General features: G+C 42.3%; 1 protein-coding gene across 1 annotated transcript; it reads right to left on the bottom strand.

The window, feature by feature from the left end:
• Positions 1-250: 250 nt before the first annotated feature.
• SULT4A1 (sulfotransferase family 4A member 1) lies at positions 251-26689 on the bottom strand. Its single transcript, XM_058023500.1, has 7 exons — positions 26417-26689; positions 10086-10216; positions 8604-8684; positions 8373-8499; positions 6757-6851; positions 5212-5350; positions 251-1903 (listed from the first exon to the last, which is right to left on the bottom strand). The coding sequence occupies exons 1-7, from the start codon at positions 26583-26585 to the stop codon at positions 1791-1793; spliced, it is 855 nt and encodes a 284-aa protein (XP_057879483.1). The 5' UTR covers positions 26586-26689; the 3' UTR covers positions 251-1790.
• Positions 26690-27267: the final 578 nt, after the last annotated feature.

Raw genomic sequence — 27267 nt, forward strand, 5'->3', positions numbered from 1 at the left:
GGTTCCCTGGTGCCTTCAGAAATGTTAGGTTGTATTGTTCATACATCCTCGGGATTAAGTGAATTAAGTAGATTTTTTGTGCTAATGAAATTTTCTTCTGACTATAATCTGCAGAAACTGTGGGGGAATTTTGTCTTTCTCTGTAGCAAGAGGAAATTCTCCTTCTCCCATGTTCCTGCTGTTTGTTGTAGTTTTTCTGCAAAGACCACCTGGCCTGAGTGGGAGGTCTAGAAAATGAGCAGCCACAATGCACAGAACACATCTTTTATTCAGTAAGCAAGCAAGCACAGAAGTATAATGTGTAGTGCTTAATATTCATACAGTACTAAAAATATAAAAATAGAAATAAAATTTCACTGAAAGCATTTTCACTCACAAATATACAAGGAAAAGTGCTGTCAAGCCACATCATGCTACACCACTTGCCAGTGCTGAACTGACAGTTTCCCAACAGAACTGAAACACTAAAAACTAGTCCTTCCTCATAGTTTTTGGTGAGCCTGAACATTTGACTAGCAAAAAATGGGCCTCCTGCAGCTGAGAACCTAAAAAACATAGATGTCATTTCATAATGGAACAATAAAATAATTTGGGAGAGTTCTGTAGTGATAGTAGCCTCCTTTAGGCTGTTTGTGTAGAGACCAAAAAAAGATAAGAGAAATAAACTTGAATCCTGATTATAATCCAGATCAGTCATGGCTAACAATTCCTGGAATGTATTGTGCATGGATATTTGTGCAATACTCCCACCTGCTGGCATATCCATCAACTCTCTTCCTCGGATGCTGCAGTTCCCTTTGCCTGCTTCACACTGGCACAGATCTCCCCCTTAGGCCTGGTGGAGTCCAGGAGAACAACCCATAAGCAGTGCTAAGTGCCCTCAACTTTTAGTGGAACTGGAGCTTTTTCAGCACCTTAACTTTTGGGGCTGCCCTTACAGGGAGAAATTCACACAGCAAAGTGACATGGGTTGGAGACTGATTTTTCAGGAAAGTCCCTGCACCAGATTCCTGGCTTTTAAGCCCCATTTTGAGGGAGTGACCTAGAGCTGAGGGCTTAAGAATCTTCTATCTGCTGTCCCTGGGCATGGAGCTGAACTGCCTCCATCAAGAAGTCAGCTCTGAGCTGTGTCCATAAAGGCATGGGTGGGATTTGGGATCAGGCTGACAATCACAGCTGTAAATCAGAACAAGCCCTCTCCCAGAGTGTGTCAGTGCACAGAACCTGCTCAAATCACACAGATAAGGGTGTGCAGAACCTAATGTGAACCCCACTTGGATTAGTTCCTATTTTGGAATGGGATTTATTTATACTTGGCTATACCTGCTATAAAAATAAATGTGACAATTAACCCCTGAGATCATTCTAGCATACTGTTTTGGCCTGTTACTTGTTTCCCTCAGAAATAAATTTTTATTTGGTTTACGGATGTTCATTTCGGTTCTAGTGACGAGCTTTTATAAAACATTAAATAATCAATGTGGGGCTGAAAAGGTGTACATTCTAGTTGCATATATTATACATATCTTATACCTATATAATACATTCCATAACAGCTGCATGTTCTAGTATTGTCTGAGAAGTTCTCACATGTGGACAAAGGACTTAAATACTAGAAGATAAACAGCTGTTCAGGATCAAAGATAATTGCATCTGATATGGTTTACTTAGATTGTTTTTCTTTCTTTAAATCTTATTACACATAATAGCTACAGTAGTTTGTCCAGCAGGTAATAAATGAATGCATAAAGCACTTCTAGCTATATCTGGATATCATATGCATGCATTTTTTATAAATAAAAATCAAATGTGAGGTCACATTTTCCCATCTTCTGTTTATAAACTAAATCAAATTTCTCATTCATTGAAACAGTGAAGATGTCTTTCCATAGCCCAACTCGTCCTGAAACACAGAGAAAGAATACATGTCAGAGAGTGGATGTAACAGGACACCAAATACCTACAGTCTAATTGTGCTGGGCACCAAGTATCAGCTGTGAGATTCTGATCAGTCTGGGCTTTCTCTGAAAGCTTAATGAGACCTAAAGCTGTTCACTGTCTCACTCAGTTACTCTGGCACTACCCTTGCAAAGCCTTCAAATAAAACACGTCTTCAGCTGCACCAGCCCAGTGTCACACAGGAAGAATTCATATTTCTCTGAAACATTTTACTCTGGCCTTAGTCAGAAATGAATCAGAGATTTTGGGTTGGGTGCTCACTTAAATGTGGATTTCTTCTTTCATTGCAAGCTATGGCTGTTTAAGAATTCCAACAGCTAAGAACACATTTCAAAATCACCATGCCTCTGGCACCTACTGCTTAGAGAACTATCCAAAAGGTACAGAGAATGTGGGGTATAAAACTGACTATTGGAGTATAATATTTTCATTGCTAATTTCTATTATTTTGTGTCTAGAGATAAGTCCAAGAGATGAATTTCCATTTCTCAACATGGAGATATTTGTTTGTTAAATACAAATTTCCATCTATGAAAGAGAACAAGTGCCATGTACTCAAGCTGAGCCACTGACACTTTAATTTTGAACAGGAGGAACAGCTTTTGGGGGATGCAATATGGACACTGAGCACCTTCCTCATATGAATTAACCTATGGAACCCAACCAATGACATAACATAACCTGGTGACCCTGCTGAACCTACCAGCCAAAGGCAGGAGCCCCCCTAACAACTGTTTCAATGCAGCCTAAAATATATTTAACTCAAAGTCAGCCAGGGTTACTTGTGGCTGAATAAGCCCCATGGAATAACCAGACTGAGAAGCCAAATTCTCTTCTCATTTATGCTGGAGATAAAGACAAAATCCAGACTTGTTCAATTGGAATAAATGAAAGGAGAATTGGGACTGTGCTACCAGAGTTTCATCATAACAGCAAGAACAAAGCTACATGCAGGGAGCTTAATTATGTATTTGATGCATAAGAAGAATACCCATTTAATTCAATTACCATTGCTTTTATGCAGAAACTATATAACTGAGACCAAAGACAAAACTGTCTGAAACATCTACATATTACTTATTAACCTGATGGTATAGCATGTGTGGCAAGGGCCATTTTATGAAAGCAGGGCTTTTGTATAAATCCTGAAGGTATGAAAGGGTCCTGATTTCTTTTCAGGATCCAAAGACCAGAATAACCTGACACCGAAAATGCCATTTATTGTTTTCAACAATTTTCTCACATATTTGTAAAAGAATAAATTAAGAAAACACAATCATAAATACCTGATACTAACTTAAATCTTGCTCTGGCAACCATAACAGCAAAAAGTACAGCATGAAACACAAAACCCTGTTTCAATAATGATAATAAAGTATTTTCTTCCTCTGCTTGGCAAAAAAAAATTCTTTAATTTCTGAGTCTCCCCAAAAACATATATGGACAAATGACAAGTTCTACAAATGACATACATACACAGTGGATTGTTTTTAATAATTCTTTTCTTTTTTTACCATATCAATTGATAGCTTGTCAAAAAGTCACCCACCTGGTTTATGATTTGAATCATGCAACTGCGTAAATTATGATGTGATAAGAGTCAAATACAAGTAACATATCTAATCATTGTTCTGCTTTCACAGCAGTTCAGGGTTATCTTCAGAGTAAAGATCAATGTGCTAAAAGAAAAAAAATATGAAGAACTAAAATAAAGCAAAATAATAAAGTAAATGTAACTAATGACAAATTAAAATATTTGAAACAAATTACAATCAGCTGTCATGTCATTGCCACCATTCTTTGTCACAGAAACGAACAGAGAAGGAACAAAGCACTGCTAATGAAGCTACATTCTGGAGTAACAAAATATTGTAAAAGCCAAAGACAGCAAAGAAAAGAAATTCAAAATAAGGATATTTATACTAAAAAGCACACAGCGAACAAATGACAAAGTATCACATTAAGTGCTGCAGCTCCCTTCCTTCTCTATTACAACATGAGGGCCTTTTTCTGAAACATCTGTAGACAGTAGAAATAAGAGGCTACATGTGGGCCAACAAGTAGAACACAACCCTGCTGTTTGCAAAGCCTTGCATCCACATGAGCACCTTATCCAAGGACCTGGGGATGTCCCAACCAAATGTGTGATAATTGAATAAATAACCAGCTAACACAGAATTAGTAGTCAAGAAGAACTGGTAATATTTGGCATTTTCATCAGAGATTTGAAAATAAAAATAAAAATTTATAAAAATTGCAGCCGGTGTAATTTGCAGATCACAGGAAGGCTGGCTGAAAGTGGTAGTATGGAAAAGGCTCCTATACACAGAAGAAGACCAAAGTATTCCTGTCACAACCCCTGAGTAAGGGACAATAACCTGCAAATTGCTTCCTCTGAGAAACTTTGTGGTGATGATAAACATGTACTTCATGTGTCATGCTCTATCATAAAGTGCTACCACTGCTATGGGTGGAAAACAAGGGAAAGGTCCAAGTAGTAGTGGATTAAATTAGTGTATGAAGTGACTTTAGGTTAGGGTAAGGCATGTGTAGGGGTAACATAGGAACTGACCATCTTGACTTGGTTGCCTCATTTTTAAATGTGATGTAGAGCAGCCCACAGAAAATAATCTGAGGGAGCCTAAGTTCACTCTTATGTTTTTCAAAGGCAACTGAAAGGACTTGATTTCTTATCAAAGGACAGATGTATTAACAGATCACATGGCACCTTCAGGTTCTTAGAGAAAGAATCTCACCAGAATAAACATCTGGAAGATAAGCACATTTTAAACAGCTGAGGTAAGAAATGAAAATAAGCTTATAAGGGACACTGTGGTTCCTTGTAATTTTATGCCTTCCAAATAAGAAATATCTGCTATTCTTGAAAATCCTGATCTAATTAAACCCTAGGGCTCAGGCCAGGACAAACTGTGTAAGATGGTGTGGGCTCTGGCATGCCAGAGGTCAGAAGGAGCAGAGCAGAGCTCTCAGCACAAGGAGCTGAATCCATCAAAGTGAGACAAACTCTCTGACGGATGGAGTGGTTTGACATTACCCTGTTCACCTTGGATTCTTCCATCCTTTTCAGTCACTTCTACCTAACCTGATTTCAAAACAACCCAGCCCCCCAAGTGCGCCAACAATCAGCTCCCTCCCATCCTTTACATGGCAATATTTTGCCAACATCTAACACACCCCGGGGGTCACTGCCAACTTCTCCACGAAGAGTTTTGCTGTGGGTTTTAAACATACCCCTGCCAACAGGAAGAGCCTCTGCATTACAGCACTGATCAATGAGTTGATGGCAGTGTTCCACCATGGATTCCAGCTGTGCTTTGTCATAAGAAACTCCTAAGAACCTCACCAGCTGCTCAACCATTGTCGCTAGGTCCTGCAAGAGACCATTTAAAACCCGGGTTATTTCGCAATAATTAAAATCACATTTTTAATTAGTTTAAATATTGCAAAGTAAGTTATATCATGGTGAGCATGAAAAATACAAGTGCAGAAGTTGCAGAAACACTACTGCATTGAAGTTTTGCCACCTTCCAATTTGCTGAAAAGAAACACATTCTGAACAATTAGAGTAAGACAGGCTGGCAGAAAGCATGGCCATGTAACCTTCAGATGTTGGAACAGGGGACAACTGAAAAGCAGTTGTGATGCTTCCCACTTCAGGGAACACCCTGCCCTGATCCCTTTGGAATACCAGTGCATTTCAGAGGATTTAAAAGTTACTTTAATTTTGACCTTAGTCAAATAAATGACTAAAAATGTTAGGAGAGCCCTTCTTCCTTTTTCAGCTTCTGGGACTGCATTCATGTAGATGGGAAGGATCTGGGGAGGTGGCCTCTGAGAATAACCATTAATTTACATCTCCAGAGTTCCAGGGTTCCTCAGTATGAGTTGCAAGGACAAAACAGTAATTTTTATCAGGAAGTGGAAGGAAGCTGTGATGCCACCATCTGGTGAGCACAGCTAGGAATCCATTGTTATTCAAAACCATGGAATTGAAATGATTTTGACTGAACTTTATTTACTCTCATTGTATTACACCTTCTTTTAGAATCCCACTCCATCAGAAGGCTCAGTAAAGCTGGAATTATCATTTACCCAGCTTTACTGAGTCTTGTTCTGATTTCTTCTTCTTACAGGTTTAGAAACAAGACCTGGGTTTTGCCTATGTTTGCATTAGTTGTCCAGTCAAATAAACATTCTGAAGTATTTTCATTAGCTGTCAAAAAGATATTACTGCAACAAGAAATACATAGTATTTCCACTAGATTTCTGATTTAAGTGGATTTATTAGCCAGCATAATGTAAGGACTCAATAATTATATCTACCTTATGCTACATGATCATACTCTCATTGTTTTCAGATTTGTTTCTCAGCAATCAGTAAGAACAACCAAATAATTCCAATAAATGCCAAATACAGAGGACAAAATAGTGATTATATTTTTTTTCCCTCATTGATACGGCACATAGAGCAAGACATTTATTTTAAAAGAATGCCCAGGGCTGAGTGTAGCAAGTACTGAACAGTTTCACATCACTGCCTTCCCTGCAGGTAGTTCAGTGCCTATACATGCAGGCAGATTCCCCAGTAAATTAATATGGATATGAAAATGCCTGAAGTCCAAACAAGCTACTGAATTTTTAAAGCCAGCGCTTTAAAAATGGTATCAGGCATTAGGGATCCCAAATATGGACATAAGAATGTAATTTTGTGCTTTACGTATTAAAAACTAGGATACTAAATGTGATAAAAACACCATTTTGCTACATCTAACCTACCTTATGCATATCTTCATACTTGAGAAAAAGTACATTGGCATCCATGTGGTGTTCCCAAAACTCTTGCACATGTTCAAACCAGGAACCATACCCTACTGCAAAAACATTATGATTGGCATGAGGAAAATGAACACTTTGGTTATTAAGCTGTTTTCAGAAAGAAAAAAAAAAAAAAAAAGAAAGAACTGGAGTGGTTCATAGCCCCAGGAGAGCATCTCATTTTGACCCATGTAATGGGACACCTAACCCTCCCCCAAAACTTTTTTCCAGTTCTCTGATTATTAAGTCCACATTTGCACTGATTTCAGTCAATTTATGTGTCTCTACCAGAGCTTCAGCAACTGGTACTTGGTATTTACAACCTCAAGAATCTCTTTTGTTGCCAGTATTACAAGGCAACCCCTCGAGAAATGCATTCTACATTTTTCTCTGCTACCAGTGACTAAATTTCCTGTGCATTACAAACCTCCCATTTGTACAGTTATGGCCATGGAACATGTTGTGATGTTTTACTGGCTCTGGGAGGTTGTGATAAAGTCAGGTGGCTGCTCCAAGATAAAGAGACAAATAACTCTTGGGATACTTACATGGAAAAGAGCACTCAACCTTTCTATCTTAGAAGACCTTCTAACATGTCTTTCTTATGTCTCTGGTCTTGAAGTTCCTGATCAGAAGCTACAGGCAAACACTGCATTCCCAGGGAATGCAAATGGAAAACTGAAGGTGGGCTGGAGTGGGAGGAGAGCATTAATCCTGCTCAAGCTTGCAGGATAAGGAGCAGCAAAGGGGTTTTTAGGCCTGTTAAATCACCTCCCATTGGTAGGCTTTACTTTTTTCTTTCCTTTGGTATTACACAGCTCCTTCAGCATCAGCTCCCCTAAATTCCAGGTTTGCTGCTCTGGATCTAGAGGAGATCCTGCTCTCAGAGCTCAAGGTACCTGGTGAATTCTCAGTGTCACATTAAGGTATCAGAGGAGATATTGCAGAGAAATAAAAGGCAGCAGGACTTTTTTCTCTTCCTTAGCTAGAGTGTGGCAGTCCCTTGGTTATTATTCTCCTCACAGAGCTGCATTTTTCAGGCAGCAGCAGCCTGCTCATGAGGTCTCACTCGAGCTCACTGATGCAGGCTGAGATAAGGCCCATGCAAATTAGAGAATTTTGTATTAATTTCCAAGGTATAAGCCTTGAATTTTTGGCTGAAATTTAAATATTAAGGGAATTACCAGGAAAATAACCCCAATCCTGAGGACCAGAAACACTCCTGAGAAGTAGCTGATAGTGAGGCATAACCGAAATCAAATGATGCTGGGAGTATTCACCCCTTTTTAGGAGGTACCTGGCAGCCTGAAAACTGAATTTCAGAAGAGTACACCAGAGTTTTGCTCCGGTTTGGGTGGCAAAGTGCTGAACCCAGGGGGTCAAATACTGTAAGGCAAATATTTACAAAAAGCCCGGCTCATAGTTTGCATGGACAGATCTCAATCACTGCAGAGCTATCCGTAGCAACCTCCTTGCTGTATATGCAAAACAAATGCACCTTTATCCAGTTCACTTCTGTACTTGCAGAAGGAACGTAGAGATGAAAATAAATGTGTGCAGAGAGAACAGCTCCTTACACTTGTCATTCATAAACCTTCTGCAGAACTCCTGAAACGTTCCTCTGTAGCTCATGGTCCTTAGGGAGCGGTGGAACTGGTAATAAGACACCACCAGGTCTTTGGGATTTCGAGCCATGTATATTACCTGTGATGGGGGGAAAATCATCTTGTTGAAAGCTTTTGCCTCATCCCAAAGCACTGACATGACTGCTGCCAGCAGAGTTAAGACAAACACGAGCTCATTTTCACCTTTGAGTTTCCATTGTGGAGGTCCGAAGGCAAAAACCGATAGGGCAGGTGGCTTTTGATGAGGCGAGGGGACGTCAGCTCCTAAAATAAAGCAGGGAGAATTGTTTCCCATTGACCACTGCTCCAGGGAACATCCTGAGCTGGCCTGAGCTGGCACACTTGAGGCCCTCTACTACACTGGTTTCTATTCACAAATTCACTTCCTAAAATTAACAGGAGTTTGCGACTCAAAATCAGGTCAGGGAGTTACATCTGGTTTTTAAATATCAAAAGGTTAGATAATGTGTTGGGGATTTTGTCATATTGGGGTTTTATCCCTTTTGTTTCAAAGCATGTCCATTTGCAGGACCTTCTCAGAAAGAGATATAACCGTTGAAGATTCCCAATATCAAACTCACTTTATTTCTAGTGATGGCTCCACTAAAAATCCTTGAAAAATACTAGAAGTTCTGAAAACATGACCCCTGACTTCTTCCAAATTTTTCCCTTGCATTTTATTTTATCCTCAGAATTAGGCCCAAATCTGAATGTGTGGATATCTTTCAAACAATACTTTTTCTGTAATTTGATACAAAATTGTCTCATGACAGAAATCATGCTCTGCTATTAAAAATTGAATTAATCCATATTGAATCAAGCTGCTAGCACATGGCATAGAGAAGAATGTGTAATCTCAAACTACACCTCTTACTATTGCCACCACTTTTTTGCAGCAGGGTAGCACTGAAGCCTTGCTGGATTAGGCATCACAGATGAAAAAGAAGAGCAATCTCTGACCTCTAAATACTCTCAGCCTAAAGTAGGCTGAAGCATGCCGTTGTCATTGACCACAAGCAGATTAATTCTATCCCTGCCAGCCTCACCTTGCTCAGTCCAAGCAGCACTGCAGCTGTTACAGGATGGCCCTGTATAGTTATCCTAAAAATTCCAAGACATGACTCTGTCAGAAGTGGCTACAGCAAGGACAAGATCACACTTATGTGCCATACAGCTGGACTTCAAGGGATTCTTAATACTGTGGAATTTCATGGAGGATATTCCAGACCCCTCAAACTACACCCTACAGTGTCTGTAGAGAGCCAGGATCTGTGGATCTAAAGACTGAGATGTGTAAAGTGAGAGCAATGGGAATACAAATGCATGGATAGCTGCATTTCTAGTTACTCTTTCACAAATTCAGGGAAGGAATCAAAGCAAATTTGCCTCATTTGGCCAGCTCCCGTTTACATAAGCAGGAGAGGCCTGGAACTTTGATTCCCACTGCCAAGATATTTAGGACATGGAGACACATTTAAAGTATTAAACAGAACAAAATGAAGCTTAGTAAGAGCAATTTAAAATGACCTATTAGCACTTTGAATCATTGCAACATTCTAAACAAGTCCAGTGACGAGAAGGACACAGGGTGAAATGAAGTGATAAACATGGAACTGAGGAAAAAGACACCCAAATGCTGAAGACTTTCTTTGCAATAAATTGTACCTTGATGATGTCCAGACCGGGCTGAGGGTACTCTAGGACTGGAAGCTGCTCATCTATATTCATTAGTCCAATCTCATCTGGATCAGCTCCCTGACTCACTAGATACACCACTTCCTGCAGCAAGCCTGTGCCTGCACAAACCAAACAATGAGAGAGAACAGATTGTATTACAGCTCTTATCTAAACACAGCCATATGAAGGGAGACCTAAACAGAGAAATAATGGCAACTTTTGTGCTCAACAGTCTGCTGTGAGCTAAGTCTATTACTACTGTTTTGTTGTAGTATGTCAGCTCTCTTGGTTTTTTAAATACATGTAGATCTTCCATGCAAAAGACCTGAGATTTTTTTTTCTTCAGTAACAATTTAAATACACTTCTGTTTCCAAATCACTTAACCTGTGAATTGCAAAGCATTTAACAAAAGGTTTTACCTCTGTAAATGTTACTTTGGCAAAACACTACTATTTCCATTTTAGGAACTAAAAAATGAGACGAACAGAGGTCATCCAAGTTCACAAAATGCATTAGTGACTGTGCTGAGAGACCTTTATTCTAAATTGAAGGCAAGGTCCCAGTTATGCAATGATTTGAGAGTCTATTTATGCCTCCAGGTTATGGAGTGGATAAAGCCCCAAATACATCCACACATCAGTCACAAGCTTTAGAAACCTCAATTATGCATCTCTCCCCACTCTGAGGACATTTACAAAGCACCCATTAAATATCATGGCCAGTGACTGCACTTTGGAAAATTAATAGGTGCTTCAATTAGGGCCTTGGACAGGGAAACTATTCAAAATGACTTTACCTTCAGGCAGGTAAGGAACCCTCAAAACAGAGATATTTGACAGAGGGTTATGAAGAGAAAGGCTCTTGGTGAGATGGAGGAACAGAATGGGGAGAGATCACAATCAGCCAGGGGAGGGACCCCACAGTTCAGAAGAAAAGATCCCAAGAGTGTGGGACACCCTGGAAACTGCAAAAGAACAGACCCATTATTTAACCCATTAATAATTATTTACTGTGAGCAGTAAGGGAAATGAGACCAGGATTTATCCACTCTCTCGTGTTGCCTAAAGGAACAAGTGATGGTTCCAGAACTGGTTACAAAGCCCAAGCCTTCTCCTGCATCCCAGCCTGTGGAATGGTGAGCTGTAAACTCTGAGATCAATGACCATTTGAAAATAATTTGTGAGTTGCAAGTCACTTGTAACAGTCATTAGTTAATTCATGTTAACTAACAAGACTGTACACACAAACAGGCACCTTTGTACCAATCCTGTATGTTGTTCCAATAAAAAAAAAAAAAAAAAAAAAAAAAAAACAAAACAAAAAAAAACAAAAAAAACACCCAAAAACAACAACAACAAAAAAAAAAAAAAACCAAACCAAACCAAACCAAACAAAAAAAAAACCAAAAAAAACCAACAAAAACCACCACCAAAATACAAGACCTAAAACTCTAATAGAATTTTTTATTATATTAAAAAATAAATGTCTGTTTATTTTTTAATCCGAGACAGAAACAGTTAAGTGAGGCCAATGGTTGGAGTGAACACAGCCTGGATACAATGTCAAAGAAGACACACCTCCAAGAATTGTCTTGGATAGTAAGCACTTCAAGATTCCACTGTTCCCTTACTGATTGATGGGTAAATTAAAAAGGATTGGGACATGAAAAAAAAAAAAAAAAGACACTTTTATATTATGATCACCCACAGAGACAGCTGTCACACACTTAATACACACTTGCCCCCAAGGCTGTTCACTCTGCATTTTTAAGTTCAAGCATATATTTTATGCATTCAAATCAACATTCATACAGTACTTTAGTATCAGTCCTTGTGACTCTGAATGAGCACAACCCTTGTTCTCATTAAATATTTATTCTGACCGGAAACACCCTGGTTCTCCATAATTTATTTCAGTATTTCCTATTCCACCTGCAAAGAGAAATGCTGTCACAGCAGCCCTATTTTCATGAAATGAAAAGAATTAACTCTGTGGGGATACACAATAAACTACTTTTTCATTGCTCAGCTGCCCTCTAGGCAGAAAGCTACCATCTCTGTTGTGCCTCTGAATACAGAAAGGCTGCAGGGTTGAGGCAGAACCACACTGAACCTTCGGGAGAGCAGCACCAGCTCTCCACAAAGTCCACTAGAAAAGCTAAAAGTCAGGACAGGGAGCACAGCCCCCATGGGGAGCACTCCCTTACCTGGTTATGCCCAGAGACCTGTGACTGTGCACCAGATTGGCTTGACTGCTGTCAAATCCATGGAGAACTGCAGAGGTGGGAAATTACATATTTCCCATCCAAAGTGGGGGTTTTGGAAGTTCAAAAATCTCCATCTAAAAGTGTTTCTACCAAAACCAGTGACACGCTGAAAGAGAAATGCTGGGACTATCCAGTAGACTGGAATTTCTCCTCCCTACACCTGCAGCAGGATTACTCATCTCAGTTTCCCTCAGCCATGATCTCTATGCTAGTTTTCTCTTTTGTTAGTCACTGTATTTTTTCCCTGATTTTTTTTTTAGCCTGATTTTTTTTCCCACACTAGCACTCAAGTTACTATGCTTCATAATTTCAGGGTCTTAATGCAAATGAAAACTAGGGAATTAACTTTTGAGGGAACAGTGATTTTTTTTTTAACTTGTCACCCTTAATCAATTATTATTTACCACACACACAAATTCCAAAAGCTCCAGGTAAAAAAATTATCATTGACCTGGCTTCCTGTTTAAAAGAACAAATTAAAATATCACATGCCTAATTTTTTAAAAAGAAAAAAATCTAAAAGCTTTTATAAGTATAATTAGATAGATATGACCTCCTCACATCTCGGCTAGGACCAAAACCCACTCCAGATAAATGTATCAGAGCTAAATGTTCTTTTGGTTTAGGAAGATGACTTAACCTAGCAACAGGCAGCCCAAATTCCAGACCTGGCTGCTAGGGCAACATCTTCAACCCTGGGAACACCAGCTGGCTGAAAAGCCAAATAAGGTGGGATACTGTACCTATCCAAAAACTGAAGAGCCCAAGCCTAGACCTGAGGTAGCAGAATTTATTAAAATGCCATAGTGTGATGGGATCTGAGTCTTCTGCTGCATCCCCACCTGTATGTAACACATACAAAAATTTGCCATTTGACCCAGCTGACTTAGTGATCTCTGTGGAGATTTGCAAGAACCATCATTTTATGGATGCAAAGTAGAGTAAATTTCTAAAACTGAGAATATCAAAGGAGATTATGTGAATAATGCCAGCAATCCCAGTCTATCACAAAGCCTGGCCAGATTTAAATGTCACAGAGACTTTCTAACAAAAAGGAAAATAATGATACCAGTTGGACAGAAGAAAAAGGTGAGGCAAGCGGGAAGGGAAGGGAAGGGAAGGGAAGGGAAGGGAAGGGAAGGGAAGGGAAGGGAAGGGAAGGGAAGGGAAGGGAAGGGAAGGGAAGGGAAGGGAAGGGAAGGGAAGGGAAGGGAAGGGAAGGGAAGGGAAGGGAAGGGAAGGGAAGGGAAGGGAAGGGAAGGGAAGGGAAGGGAAGGGAAGGGAAGGGAAGGGAAGGGAAGGGAAGGGAAGAAAAGAAAAGAAAAGAAAAGAAAAGAAAAGAAAAGAAAAGAAAAGAAAAGAAAAGAAAAGAAAAGAAAAGAAAAGAAAAGAAAAGAAAAGAAAAGAAAAGAAAAGAAAAGAAAAGAAAAGAAAAGAAAAGAAAAGAAAAGAAAAGAAAAGAAAAGAAAAGAAAAGAAAAAAGAAAAGGTGTTCCCCTACATTTCTGGCCCTGCCAAGGCAATGGATGTTGTGCATCTCCAGTATCTTCACTGCTTCCCCCCTGTGCTGCTGAACACCTGCACATGTACATGCACACCTCACTTGGGGTGGTACAGAAGGATAAACACAATAGGATAATCACTGAAAAACAGGATTAATTGCCAGCCTTTGGACATGAGGCACCGAATGCCACATTAATAAATTCCCAGCAATTCTACCCTTTCTTCCTCCATCTGTAGCATTTCATTCAGGAGGAAGACTGCTCACCCTGCTACCTCTAAGGTCATGTTGCCAAAACAGACATGGAATTCATGAACACTTATCCAATTCCAGCTAAAATGGAGGCAGTCTGCATCTGAGGAACTTCAGTGCAAAGTACCTGAGAAATGCTCTTCCTGACAAGCTCCTCTGCTATGTCAATAAAACGCCTCAGGAGAACAGAGCGTTCCAGTTTATCACACAATATCTGGAAAGAGAGGGGGTGGGAAACCGCTCTGAGAAGCTACTACCTGCCAGAATCTGCAGGTGTCTTTAGGAGACCTTTTAATATTATCTGTGAGCCTGTATTTCTATACCCTGCATAACAGGAGTCTGCTGGCGGGGATGCACTGTGCTCTCCTGGGCTACTTTATGATGCACAGGACCCAGGACTCATTACAAATCCCACCACACCCCAGCAGTCCCTGCGACTGGGAACTGTTCCTTGGTGCCCTTTCCATGGCCAGTGCCTCAGCAGCAGGAGCAGAGTCAGACCAGGGCCACTCTGCCTCTGCTCCTCGGGAGCTGCTGCAGCAGCAGCCAGGCAGCACAGGGGGACAGACACGGCTCGGAAACACCACAGCCAATCCTCCTGCCTTCTCTGTGTTACATGTCTTCAATGTCAAATTTGGTCACTGTGGAAGGGAGAAATGCTCTCTAGTGCAGATGTTCTCTGGCTTCTCTCAACTCTTTCTGGCCACTGGCACTCCTATGAAGTCACCAGGTACCACAGATGTGTTCAAAGTCAAGTGGCAGATATAAAACCATAAGATTTCCAGTGAAATTTAGCTTCTCTAGGTGGTTTCTAAGGTAGTTTCTTTCAGTTTCTTCTCTCTTATCAGCTAAGACAGGACAAAGCTGCAGCCTAAGGATGCAAAGGCCTCGGTATGTTCCCTTTATTCGTTCCTTGTATGGAACCACATGGAAATTTAAAATAAAGAAATACTAATGCTAGTAATCTTACAACCCCAATTATCTGTACTTTGTTTGATCTGCCAGAGCTTGACCAAATTTTGGCTAATCCAGTGCAGCAGATCCATTATGACTCATAACTTTTTTATAGCATTGGTAGATGCAAATGCTCATTAAAAGTGAGGGCTGCCAAAGCTGCCAGACTGGTCTGTAAGTGCTGTACAGCAGAGCCTCACACTGTTGTTCTAATTGCCTGCAAATCACTCCTCCTTGGCCAGTTGCAGTGTAAATCTTCAGGTCAGTATGACAGATTCATCCTCACCCTACAATACTGGAGGGAAAATTAGATTTTCCATTAGAAGAAAAAAAAAACATTTCCAAAACATTAAAGTATCTCCTCTTGAGGTCTATATGCTGAAGTTCTCCTACAAATTCGAATTCCACCTGGCTTACAAATAGAGGTTTTCATTAATGACTAGCATTTTAAAAATAAAAATAATGTATATACCTTGATACCATATTTTCCAATTCTTCTGTTTTTCTAAATGAGACTGGGGATTCAGAATAAAAACTGAAATTGTGATGTTATATTGCCACACTATTTCTTTTGACTGACCAATTAAATATTTATCAGAGGGCCCAATTTTGAGAAAGGACTGATTACTCATCCTTTAAGACTAATGCCCCTCTTATATGGCCTAAATGCCATATAGTCAATAGGCAACCATCAAGGGAGTCTGTGGGACACAACAAGCCTGAATTCAGACCTTCTGAAAGTAAAGGGGACAATTTAAGTAAGACTGGATTTAAAAGAAGTATGAAACACACAACTTCCAGCAACATTCAGTAAGCACAGTATTAGATTTTTAGACTTCATAATCATTTATTTTTCTTCTTACAGCTACCAGCTTTTGAACCAAAACCAATGGGCTAAATTCTGCAGACATGGGTCCATTAATTCTGAGTTGTGTTTTGAGTATGTTTTGCCAGAGGCTATAAACAGCACACTATGAAACCCCATTCTATTTAGGAGGAAAACCTACTTTCTGTTTGCTAAAAATGCTGTCACCAAACTGTTTACACACACATATTATGCACAGAATTATTGCTATTATGTCCAATACAGTATCCTAAAGCACTGCTTTAATGAACTGGTTACAAAGCAGAGCTATTTTTGGCTAATGCATTAGTACTATTTTTTTTTTTAAGTGGCCTGAGTCGTGATTCTCCCTTACATTAGCACACTAACTACTCAACAGAGGACAGGATGAGAAGTGCACATCAACCACAGAGCGTCTGGGACCTGGCACTGACAGCTGGGGCAGCCTCACCCACACAGCCAGGCAGGCAGCCACTACTGCCCACACCAAACACCAGCCTGGAGCAAAACACCTCCTTAGGAGCACGCTGGGTCCTGAAACTGCAGCAACACTAGTAAATAAAACACACCAGGACCTGTTCTCTGGGAGATCTGTGGAACAGCCAAACCCACACCCACAGAGATCTATTCCCTGAGGAAGAGAGGCTCATCTGGCTCTTGCTGGCAGAGGTCTTCTGCTGAGGAGAGCTGGGGCAAAAAGCCTTTATTTTCTATCCTTGTTAATAATCCACAACATCCTGACAAGCTCTGCAGCAAGGGCTGAGTAAGTAGCATCCTAACAGCTCTAAGAACTGTGAGTCAGGTCGATAGATCTACTGTTAAAAACATCAACAGGCCAAAAGTTTGCCTTTGTTTTGCTTTCTGATTGAAGAGTCCTGATTTGTGTCTTCAAGTTTGTCCCTACATCCATGACTTCATCATATCCAGGTGTCCTGGATTTTGTCACAGGTCCTTCACAGACAGCTGCTACTGGCTGGTTACAGACATCTCTTGGTATCAGATATTCAAAGGGAAAATGGTTTCACTCTTCTATTGAAGCTTTAGCTGGGCTGTCCGTATCTGTGGATCCACACCCTGTCTTGCACCAGGTGTCAACACTAATGGAGTAACTTCCCACAAACTGCTCCAATCCACTTAAAATTAGATCTGCCATATCTACTTTTGGCATCAACTCATGTAGCAAATTTTGTGTGGGACAAATCGGAATGCATCCACTCAAAACACTCTGCACATTGTTGTTCTACCAGGAATGATGGACAGCAGGCCAAGGGCACTAACAACCCCGCACTAGCACAGGCACCTTTAAAAGCAGACTCTTAAAAGCCCATATCCTTGGGTTAATTTTTCTTCCAGTTTCTACTCACCAACCAAACATGCTCTCATGGTTAAAGAGAGCACAACATCCATAAGGCTAGACCAAAAAAACATAACATACAACATGCAGGAACATAGAAATAGCCAATAAGACTGCTTGCTCTGACAGAATGACATTTCTTTTTCCCCTTTCCATGTCTATTCAAGGCTGACCAGGTCTAAAGCCAACCCAGGACAATAAGCTGTTAGCTCAGCTGTAGCCAGCCCTCTTGTATCCTCTGGCAGTTCCATTCTCCCATCTTTTTAGAACCCATATCAAGAAACATGCCTCAATTGCATAGTACATTACCCCAGCAGGAGCTCATAATCTCCAGCTGAAAGTCCTCCCACTGTGCCTAATTTCCCTTTGTTTTCACACACTGTACCAAGGACAACAATGCAGGAAAGAACTTTGCTGTGATGACAAGTCATTGGGTTTTTAAATCACACTCAAGGACTTCATTGCACCGAAAACAACTGCATAGTTACCCCCAGCTCCATTGATTTCTGGGACAACTCTATCACTGTGTTCTCTTCTACAGTCATATTATGGTCTGTGCGTAAATACAGAACTTCATAGCAAGCTCTGCTGACTGAGGTAGGATCAGAAATCAGAGAACAACAGGGCACCTCTAATAGCCACTTGTGTTGAGGTAGATCTCATACCCTTGGCTCTCCCCACAAAATAATGTCAGAAGACGTCTGTCATTACTCAAAAGGCAATTCTCTGCCTCAGCTTCAAACCCTTTCAGGAAAATTGTTAGGCAAGACCTGTCTACACAAAATGTGCATTTGCACATATTAGGTGGTCACGTTTCAAGAATGCAGCACAGCAATAATATAATGTAGGTATAGCTGCAGGTACAGGTTATACATTAAAAAAACCACAACCTGTCCAGTCAGCTATTGCTTGTCTAAGGTCAAGGAGTAAAGCATTTTGTCCCACACAGAATCCCACTCAAGTTATAGCTGCACTAAGCAAAACCATTCTTCTCAAGGTATCTATGTCCCCCCTCACTGAGCTGGACTGCAGTTTTAAGCCAGCAACAACTCTTTCCATTGCTGCTCTTCAGAATCAGAAATGGAAAGAGATCTGTTTGGGAGTACAAAAGGGGATCAGCCAACCAATATCACCATGGGTTTGATGCCTAAAATTTTAGCTTTTTTATACATTTTTCATATATTCATAGCTTTGTGGACTGATAATACATGGTTATATAGCTCCTGGTATTTTTCCTACCCTTTCTCTTAGATTTTAGAGCAATAAGGTAATCTTCTAAAACATTCCTGAAAGACTGATTTTCAATAAGGGAACCTTCAAGGACATTTTGTTTTTCAACCAGAATCTGAGAAGATACAACAAGAAATGGGGCAAAGAAGCCCCTGAACCAATTCTAACAGGACAGAACCTGGGGAAAACTACCTAACCAACTGCTCTTCTAATTGGACAGTATTTGTTAGATATCATCATTTGTGAAACTTATAAAAATTGTGGAAATCTGACAGAGGGTGTGCCCATAACCATGGGGAAACCTGTAATCTTCCAATAAAGACCTGCTTTTTTATTTTATCATTTTAATACTGTTACAAGGTTTTTCCCATTCAGGCAACAGATTTACAGTGCTGTAGCAAAATGGTTGAAGAGAAGACACTTTTTCTGACAGAAAGCACTGGTGATCCCATATAAGCACTGGCATTTATCATTACTAATGTGCATTTCTACTCTGCATGCAGAGAGCAATCCAGCTTCAGCAATGCCTGTAGCTGTTCTGTGCTACTTTGCACAGAAGCAGTAAACAGGCTTTGGACTGCATGGTTAAGCTGTGTTTCTCATGGCCTTGCATCAACAAGTGGCACCTGGGCTGTGCCAGCCATGGTGTGGCAGCAGGGCCAGGGCAGTGACTGTCCCCTGGGCTGGCACTGCTGGGGCCACACCTCAGATCCTGGGGCACTTCTGGGAACCTCAGGACAAGAAATGGACATGGAGGGGCTGGAGCGTGTCCAGAGAAGGGAACGGAGCTGGGGAAGGGGCTGGAGCAGCAGGAGGGGCTGAGGGAGCTGGGGGGGCTCAGCCTGGAGAAAAGGAGGCTCAGGGGGGCCCTTCTGGCTCTGCACAACTCCCTGACAGGAAAAAAATATATATGGTAGGTGACATGTGTTTGCCCATGAGAACTGTTTACCATTATACATGAAAAATGAAAAGAAACACATTCAGTGGAAAACACAGACAAAAAGATAACATGATTTATCCCTGGTCAGAGAATCTGCAGCCACGAAGTCACATTGCATGCCCAGTGTCCCAATGCTTGTATCACTTCTAAAGCAGCATTTCTGAGACAAAACTGGGTTGTTCCTTCCCCTCGGCACGAGGTGTTTGAGAGGTTCCTTGTGTACAGTTCATGCCTCCACTGCACCCAACAAGAGAAAACCCTTAATTTAATTAGACTGTATAATAAGAATTAAAAAATTAAGCCCTTTGCTTCCTTTCATTAATATCTTCACTGTGACAAATGAACATTAACATGAAATGAGAATGACTGGCAGGTGGGTCTGGCTGATCTACATAATTTTCTAATTCTTTAGTTTTTGAGGTCATTATGATTTAATACAATCAAAAATTATTTCACATGTTCAGAATACACTTTTTACCCAGGGTAAAACCTTTTTTCTTTTTTTTTTCCTATGCCTGTTTACAAAAAAAAGAAAAGGTTGAGTTTTGCAATACTTAACAGCAGGGAAGAGATTATGCAGCATTTGCAAAAGACCCAGCAAAACCTATTAAATAACTGGAGAATTCTTCGTCTTCTGAACCATTTGTTCTGCCTCTAGTAACATCTCTTGACTGGATTGATAAAAGGGTCATGAGAGAAACACTGCTATCTGGATAATAAAAGGAGTTTCCCTTGACCACAGATATTTTTTTTTCTGCTTTTATTTCAAGTTTGAGACATACAAGGACCTATCCAATTCTACTCACATTGAAATCAAGTCAAATGCATCAGTGGCAAACTAAACATTGTCTTAAATTACTTATTTTTTTACAGTTTTATTTATAATTTCTTTACCTAGCAGCATTTAAGAGTGAGTCAATACCTGAAGGTATTTTGAGCTATATATAAATAAAAAGATAGACCCCATTTCAGAAGGACTTTCAAAGCACAGGAACCCAGTGGCTCTAACCCCCAGAAATAATAATCCACCAGAGTCACTTTCTGCACCTGAATGGAGTGAGTTTAGGCTGTGGAGTATTTACTCCTCTCAGTGGTGGAAGGAACACAATTTCAGTCATCAAGAACATGAAATCAGATTCAAATACAGATCCTGTCCACCAGTCCCTAAAGAGACAGCTCACAAAGCATATCTCTATCACACAATGCAGTTTGCTCTTCCCTTCCTGTTTGAAAAAGAATTGCATTCATTCTAGCCAGCTGGTATGGGAATTGATGCACATTCATCTGTCATTAAAACAGAACAATATCTGAGCTTTATACACTGCTTAAAGAAACCAAATAACTGCGATGTTACTGTCAGAGAGAAAAAGTTCCATGCTCTATTTCTGGTTTTAAAGGTATCAACTTGCTCATCCAGATTCATGAAACTAACAGAGGTTTCTCATCATTCCATGTCACAGAGCATAATATTGCTTCAAAAACCAGAGGTGAAAGAAAAAAAAAATCCCAAAGGTATTTTGTGTAAAAAATTGATTTTTAAGCCACCCTCATGATTTCTCAAGGCATGCCTCTGGGCCAGTAACATTTGCATTAATTCTCTAAATGAAAACGGTTTAAGCCCAAGGCAACAAAAGTCTGCAGCGGCTATAGCACTATAAATCCAGCACTGCAGAATCCAGCTCTTTTGCAACTGCAAAGCTGTTTTTTAAAATAATGCCAACAAAACTGCTGGGAGAAGTTCCATATGAGAACACTTGAAATCAAGGCAAGTCAATTAAATTAACACATGTGGATGCTTGGGTCCCCTGAGGAGCCTTTGCTACAAAGGCCACTCAGACCTGCCATTAGGAGGGAGACCTCTGCAATCCACCCAGCTGCCACACATCCCTCTGACAGCTCCCACAGCTCAGGAACATCCTTGGGCAACCCTTCAGCCTGATTCTCCTCTCAGTTGTGACTCTGCAAATCAGGACTGACTGTCAGCAGTGCTTGACCTGTGCCCATCTGGGTATCTGCAGCCACAGGAACTTAGTCAAGCAGCAATACTCTGTATATTGAATAATAAGACTGTTACTGTGAAATACAGTAATACCAATCTCACCTGGAAATATAACCTCATTTCCCGGAGATTTTTACAGTCTGTGGAAAACATGAAAAGTAGGATTGAACAAGATAAACAAAGCAAGATTTTGGCATACTTACTTGGTACATTTTCTTTGTAATGTATTTCTTTATTCAAGATTTTGCCAATCTGTTTTATAACATGGTCCCACAGACAGCTAAGGCTCATTGGAAGGGGAAGAAACAAGAGGCCAAAGATAAGAAATTCTTAAACCAACTTCATATCCAAAGAAAAAGCACGTATGTCCACAGCTCAAATGGTTCAAGCCTCTCTTTGCCTCAAGTGCAGCAACTTTTGAGTGCTGAGTCTAATCAAACAGTATTTTTGATGTTGATGAGCTGAAGTCTATCACTTTTACTGAGGAATCACACAAAGAGGAAAACTGCTGATTATACTGTGCCCAGTGTATCCCACAGTTTAACAGCTGTCCCTGCCATAGCTGTAATGGTCAATGCATCAAACAACTCCTTCCCCATAACAGAGGAAAACCTCAGGGCACACAGAGTCCCTGCATGGGAAGAACAGAACAGGGACTATGGGATGGGAAATGGGCCATGGAAGAATGCAGAGAGACTGTAAGGGAGAGGAAGGACAGAGCTCCTCCATGAGCCAAGGAAGGGACTGGCACATACTGGTGACCCAGCAAGAGGGAGTGTTGGATTCAGGAGTGCTAGAAATAGGAGAATAAAAGAGTTGTGCACACAGTGGGAGAGGCACACAGAACAGGAGGAGAACAAAGAACCTCCCCGTGCACACAGTGCACTGCCCCAGGCATGACCTGTACACACAGAACCTCTCAAACAAATTACAAAATGGACAACTCAAACTGACTTTCCCTGGTTCATTTCACGTAACACCAGAGGTGAGTGTGAAAGAATTCCAAAGAGGAGAACTCAGTAAATACACACACGTGAAAGCTTGTCCTTGGAATGACCCACAAAATCACTGCTGGCACTTCACTAGGGCAAAGGTCTAGAGCCATCATATTCCCTAGCAGCCAAAGGGTAGTTACAAAAATCCAGTGCTACAAGGGAAATTGAGAATCTATACAAAGACACCCCCAGACTGGTAAGGCCATAGACAACATTTGCTCTTTTCACCTGTTGTCTGGCACCAAATGCAAGCTCTCATGAACTGGCTGGACTTGAAGCTGATATTTGCTCAATAGTTGACATTTTTCCACACAGAAGTCCAAAAACTTATTTGGCAAAATAATCGCCATGGGAGAGAGAGCTTCATTATTAATGTAAACAAATCACTTTCTCAAATTACCAGTTTTGCAAAAGACGTGAACTTGTGGGTTTTGACCCGAGAAGACCAAGTGCACATCCATTTAGAGCACACACAAGATGGTATGAAGGGAGCTGCTGGGCACCACTTCTGAGCAAGGACATGGACAGATCACATCCAGCCAAGGGGACGCTGTAAGGCACAATAAAACACTGAGTGAACCTGAACCAAACACTACACTTTAGGGACTGATTTAATTCCACGGAAATCACTGATGTTAGCAAACAGCTAACCTGGCTCTCAGCATGGTGACTGAGGGAACACCATGGAAAAGTTTGCTTCTCCATAAATTCTGTAGCTTAAGCTCACAGATGAGAATTTTAATTTTCAAGTAGGGCACAGGAAATCCACAGGATGAGAGGGTTCAGCTCAAGTTGTGGCAGAGGCACAGTGCTCCCTATAAACAGTGCCTCTGTATCTTGTCTGTGGTGTGAGCTCCAGTTATTTCACACTATAGAGAACAGCATTCTGGTTCACATTTCTCCTGCAAATCTGTGTGTCCCACTCAGCCTGCCCACTCTAGACAACAAAGTTATGTGGAAGATGAAACTTTTTACTTCATTTCTTCGGTAGCACACCTGATTTTAAATTATGCATCACAATAAAAAAGGTTTTCTATAATTACAGGACTCCCATTTGCACAAACACAGACACACATTCATATATCTGAGTCTCTGGGTTTTAGGCATAAAGTTTCTCATAGTCCAGAAGCTCCCAAAAGCTGTTACCATTGATTGGGCAGAGGTGTTAAGAATAATTAAAGATATAAGAGATATCACTATTCAGCCATCCCTCAGTGGAAATCACATTAAAGCAGAGTCACTTTCCATTAGGCTTATTACATTACTGCCAGTAAGGCCACTGGTACATTTGATTTTCTACCATTATTGGAACAGCTTCTTCCTGGGTCACTCCCAATTTACCAATAACTGTAACTATTTCCAAGCACCGCCTCCATTTCGCATGTTTGGAGCTGCGTTGTCTATTCCTGCAGTGTACAGTGGCTTCCAAATGGCTTCCAGACCACTTCACCAGTCCCTGGGACAGCTGAAGCAGTCCTGGCCACTTGTGGATTTTCTTTGCCAAATAAGCCACCATATGGTCAATAGCTACTGCTGGAGCCTTCTGCTTGCAGCCATAGGCTCTGGCCTCTCACACATCCAGCAAACAGACTTTTTTGGGCATTTTCCACAGTTTGAGCAGATGGAGAGCTGCTGCTACACTGAACAAAGCTGATTTCCTTAGGAACAAGAAGAAAGTTTTCTGTTGGACCTATTTGACATTGGTGCATTTTTCTTTCTTGAACTATTGTTCAAACACAATTTATTCACAGAAACTAGATAAGTGGTCTCAGCCATGTTCTGTCTCTGAATGTTACCAGAACAAGCAGAACAGAAGCAGCAAGATGAAGTTGGAGTTTAGGTAATGGGCTTCTGGATTTAATTCCTGGCTTTGCCGTAGACTTTCTGCATGACCTTGGCTAAATCAGTGGGAACCATCCTAGAGAAGCCCAGTTTCTGCTGCTATGCCTGTCCCTAGCCAGCAGCTCCTCTGAAGCCCTAAATAAGCTGTAAGCCACAGAGGAGCAGCTGACAAAACAAACTTCCAAGGGTCTTGGTAGACTCTGGGCTACAAGAATGTGGAGCTTGAAGATGCTATTATTGTCCAGAGCCTATTCCCTCAACAAGGACATCAGATTACTCATCACCCAAGCATTCTCTTTCCTGGCAAATAAAATCCTATTTTGATCTCAAGGCTGCTCCTCCAGCTCATCCACACAATACTGCACCTTCAGTTTTGATGCCCCATATCTCACCCATCTCCTCCTTCTCCCAGTGACTGCCAGTAAATCCTCTTGCAGCATGTCCATTTTCTGAGTGGGCAGTTCCCTGTTACTGGGGCCCCAAAAGATCAAATATTATGTTGCTATATGCACAAACCAGCAAATTAAATATGATTATGCAAGCTGGCTTTCCATGGCCAACTGCCTAGCCATCAAAACTAAGCTACTGCCAGCTATTAATGATATTGTGGCTGGCTGAGATTAGCTGAAGATATTTAACAAGATGCCACTATGAAATTGGGGTGCAAATCTAACACAGGAACACTGTAGCCTAATATTCTCAAAACTCAAATCTTAAACCACAAACAATTTAACAGAGTTGGTGCTGCATGCACCATATAAATCTTGAAGAAGACAATTAAAAAGAACAATTTAAAAGTAGCTGTCTATTCCTAATCCTAGTATTTTGAGAGGCATCCATCTTCACATTTTCCCTTATCTAATGGATTATCTATAAAGGTCTTGCCAGTCTTTAAGAGCATAGTCAGCAACAAAATGTAAAAAAATGTAAAGACAAATGTTTGAAACTGCTTGAGAAATTATAAAAGCTAAATAGATGCTACTTTGTAGAAATGTGCATACTTGAAGCAGCACACCAGGAAATTGAAAAGCATTAGCCATTCACACAACAAACAATGAAGTAAGTGAGAAACCTACAATACTGAAACATCGTTTTACAAGGGCATTTACAGAGCTGACATCTGTTATCTCCAGTGGACTTCGGATTTCCTAGAAAGAGATTATCTCATTGTCAGGAAAAAAGTCACTCGAGAATGCACTCACAAAAGAGTTTATCTGATTTTATCAGGTGGGGTACAAAGCTCCCATATTGTCTGCCTCCTTGCAGGCAGCACTACATCCATGGTAATTCTCTTTAAATATTTTTGCTTGGAAACGGAGAGGATAAAAAAATCAAGACTACAGCATTACAAGCAGACGCCCAAACGGTGTGCAACAGCCAAAGGAAGCATGTACTGGACAAAACATTCACTTGTACTGTGACCAGGGGGCCTTTCTGGTGTTTCAGACAGTGCAGCAAGAACGTACTTGGCGCACATGCTCTCCCAGAAGGATCAGGGAGCGCAGCACGGAGGGAAGGCTGTGGAGCAGACAGCGAACCTGTGCACCACGCAGATATTTGCAGTGATGCCATGGCCCTTCCCCGTTCGACATCTTTGCTGAGCGGGATTTCCCTGCCCGGAGCGGCACCGCCACCCTCCAGCGGTTCGGGAGCAGCCCGGCGGGGTCCCGGGGCAGAGCTGGGCCCGGTGTGCCCATCCCCCGTGAGCCCCCACAGGGCCCCGACCCCCTCCGAGCCCGGGACGGGCTCTCAACTCTGCAGAGCTGCGGGGGCTGCCGGGCACAGAGCACCACACCTGGCCACAGGGCACCATCCCCGGACAGCGGACGCCATCCCCGGATCCAGGACACAGTCTCTGCATCCAGGACACCATCCCCGGATACAGGGTGCCATCCTTGGACACGGGGCACTGCACCATCCCCGGATACAGGGTACGATCCCCGGACACAGGGTACCATCCTTGGACACGGGGCACCGTCTCCGGGCACACCCGCGGTGGAGAACGGGCTCAGGCCTGGCCCCCACATCCCGCGGGGGCGGCCGGGGCACCTCCAGCCCCCGCTCCCGGCCCGGCCAGCGGGGAGCGGAGGAGGAGGAGCCGCCCCGGCAGCCGCGGCAGCCCCGGCCCGCCCGCCCGCCTACCTGATTTGGGATAGGTGACGATCCAGACGTCGCTGTCCCTCACCGGGAAATTGGCGATCTCCTCCATCTTCCCGCGGCAGAAGGGCGGCAGCCGCACCCCATTGTACTCGAAGTACTTGCTCTCGAACTCGCAGGGCGTGCTCGGGGTCTCGGCCTCGCTCTCCGCCATCCTCTTCCCTGCGGGCCGCGGGGGAGGCCGAGGGGCGCGGGCCGCGGGCGCTCCGGCGGCAGGGAGGGAGGGAGGGAGAGAGGGATGGAGGTGGGGAGGGAGGAAGGGAAGAGGAGGGGAGGGAAGGGGCGGGCGAGCGGCGGGCGCGGCAGCCCCGGCCCCGGCACAGCCCCGCGCACGGCGGGCGGCGGCTCCGCGCACGGTGATGTCATTGCGGGGCAGCCGCAGCCGCGGCCGGGCCGGCAGGGAAGGGATAGAGGGATGGATGGATGGATGGATGGATGGATGGATGGATGGATGGATGGATGGATGGATGGATGGATGGATGGATGGATGGATGGATGGATGGATGGATGGATGGATGGATGGATGGAGGGATGCTGGCCCCATCCCCGTTTCCACCCAGCCCGCGGCGGTGCGGGCGCTGTGGCAGTGCCCAGGCCTCGGAGGGCGGGCGGGATGCTGGGGAGTGCAGGGGAGAGGGATGAGCCGCAGCCGCCGAGTGAACCGGCGGCTCATACCCGCCCTTGCGCCGAGGTTAGTCATTAGTCATTCCCTGGCAGGGGCAGGTAAGACAGTGACAAACGGGAGCCCACCTGCTTTTTCAACAACACAGATTCTTTGCTCCTCACACTACTCCCGTTTAAGCCGGCACCTGCTTTCCACTCAGGATACTCTTCAT

Source organism: Melospiza georgiana, chromosome 4, assembly GCF_028018845.1.
Source record: "Melospiza georgiana isolate bMelGeo1 chromosome 4, bMelGeo1.pri, whole genome shotgun sequence".
Lineage (NCBI taxonomy): Eukaryota > Metazoa > Chordata > Aves > Passeriformes > Passerellidae > Melospiza > Melospiza georgiana.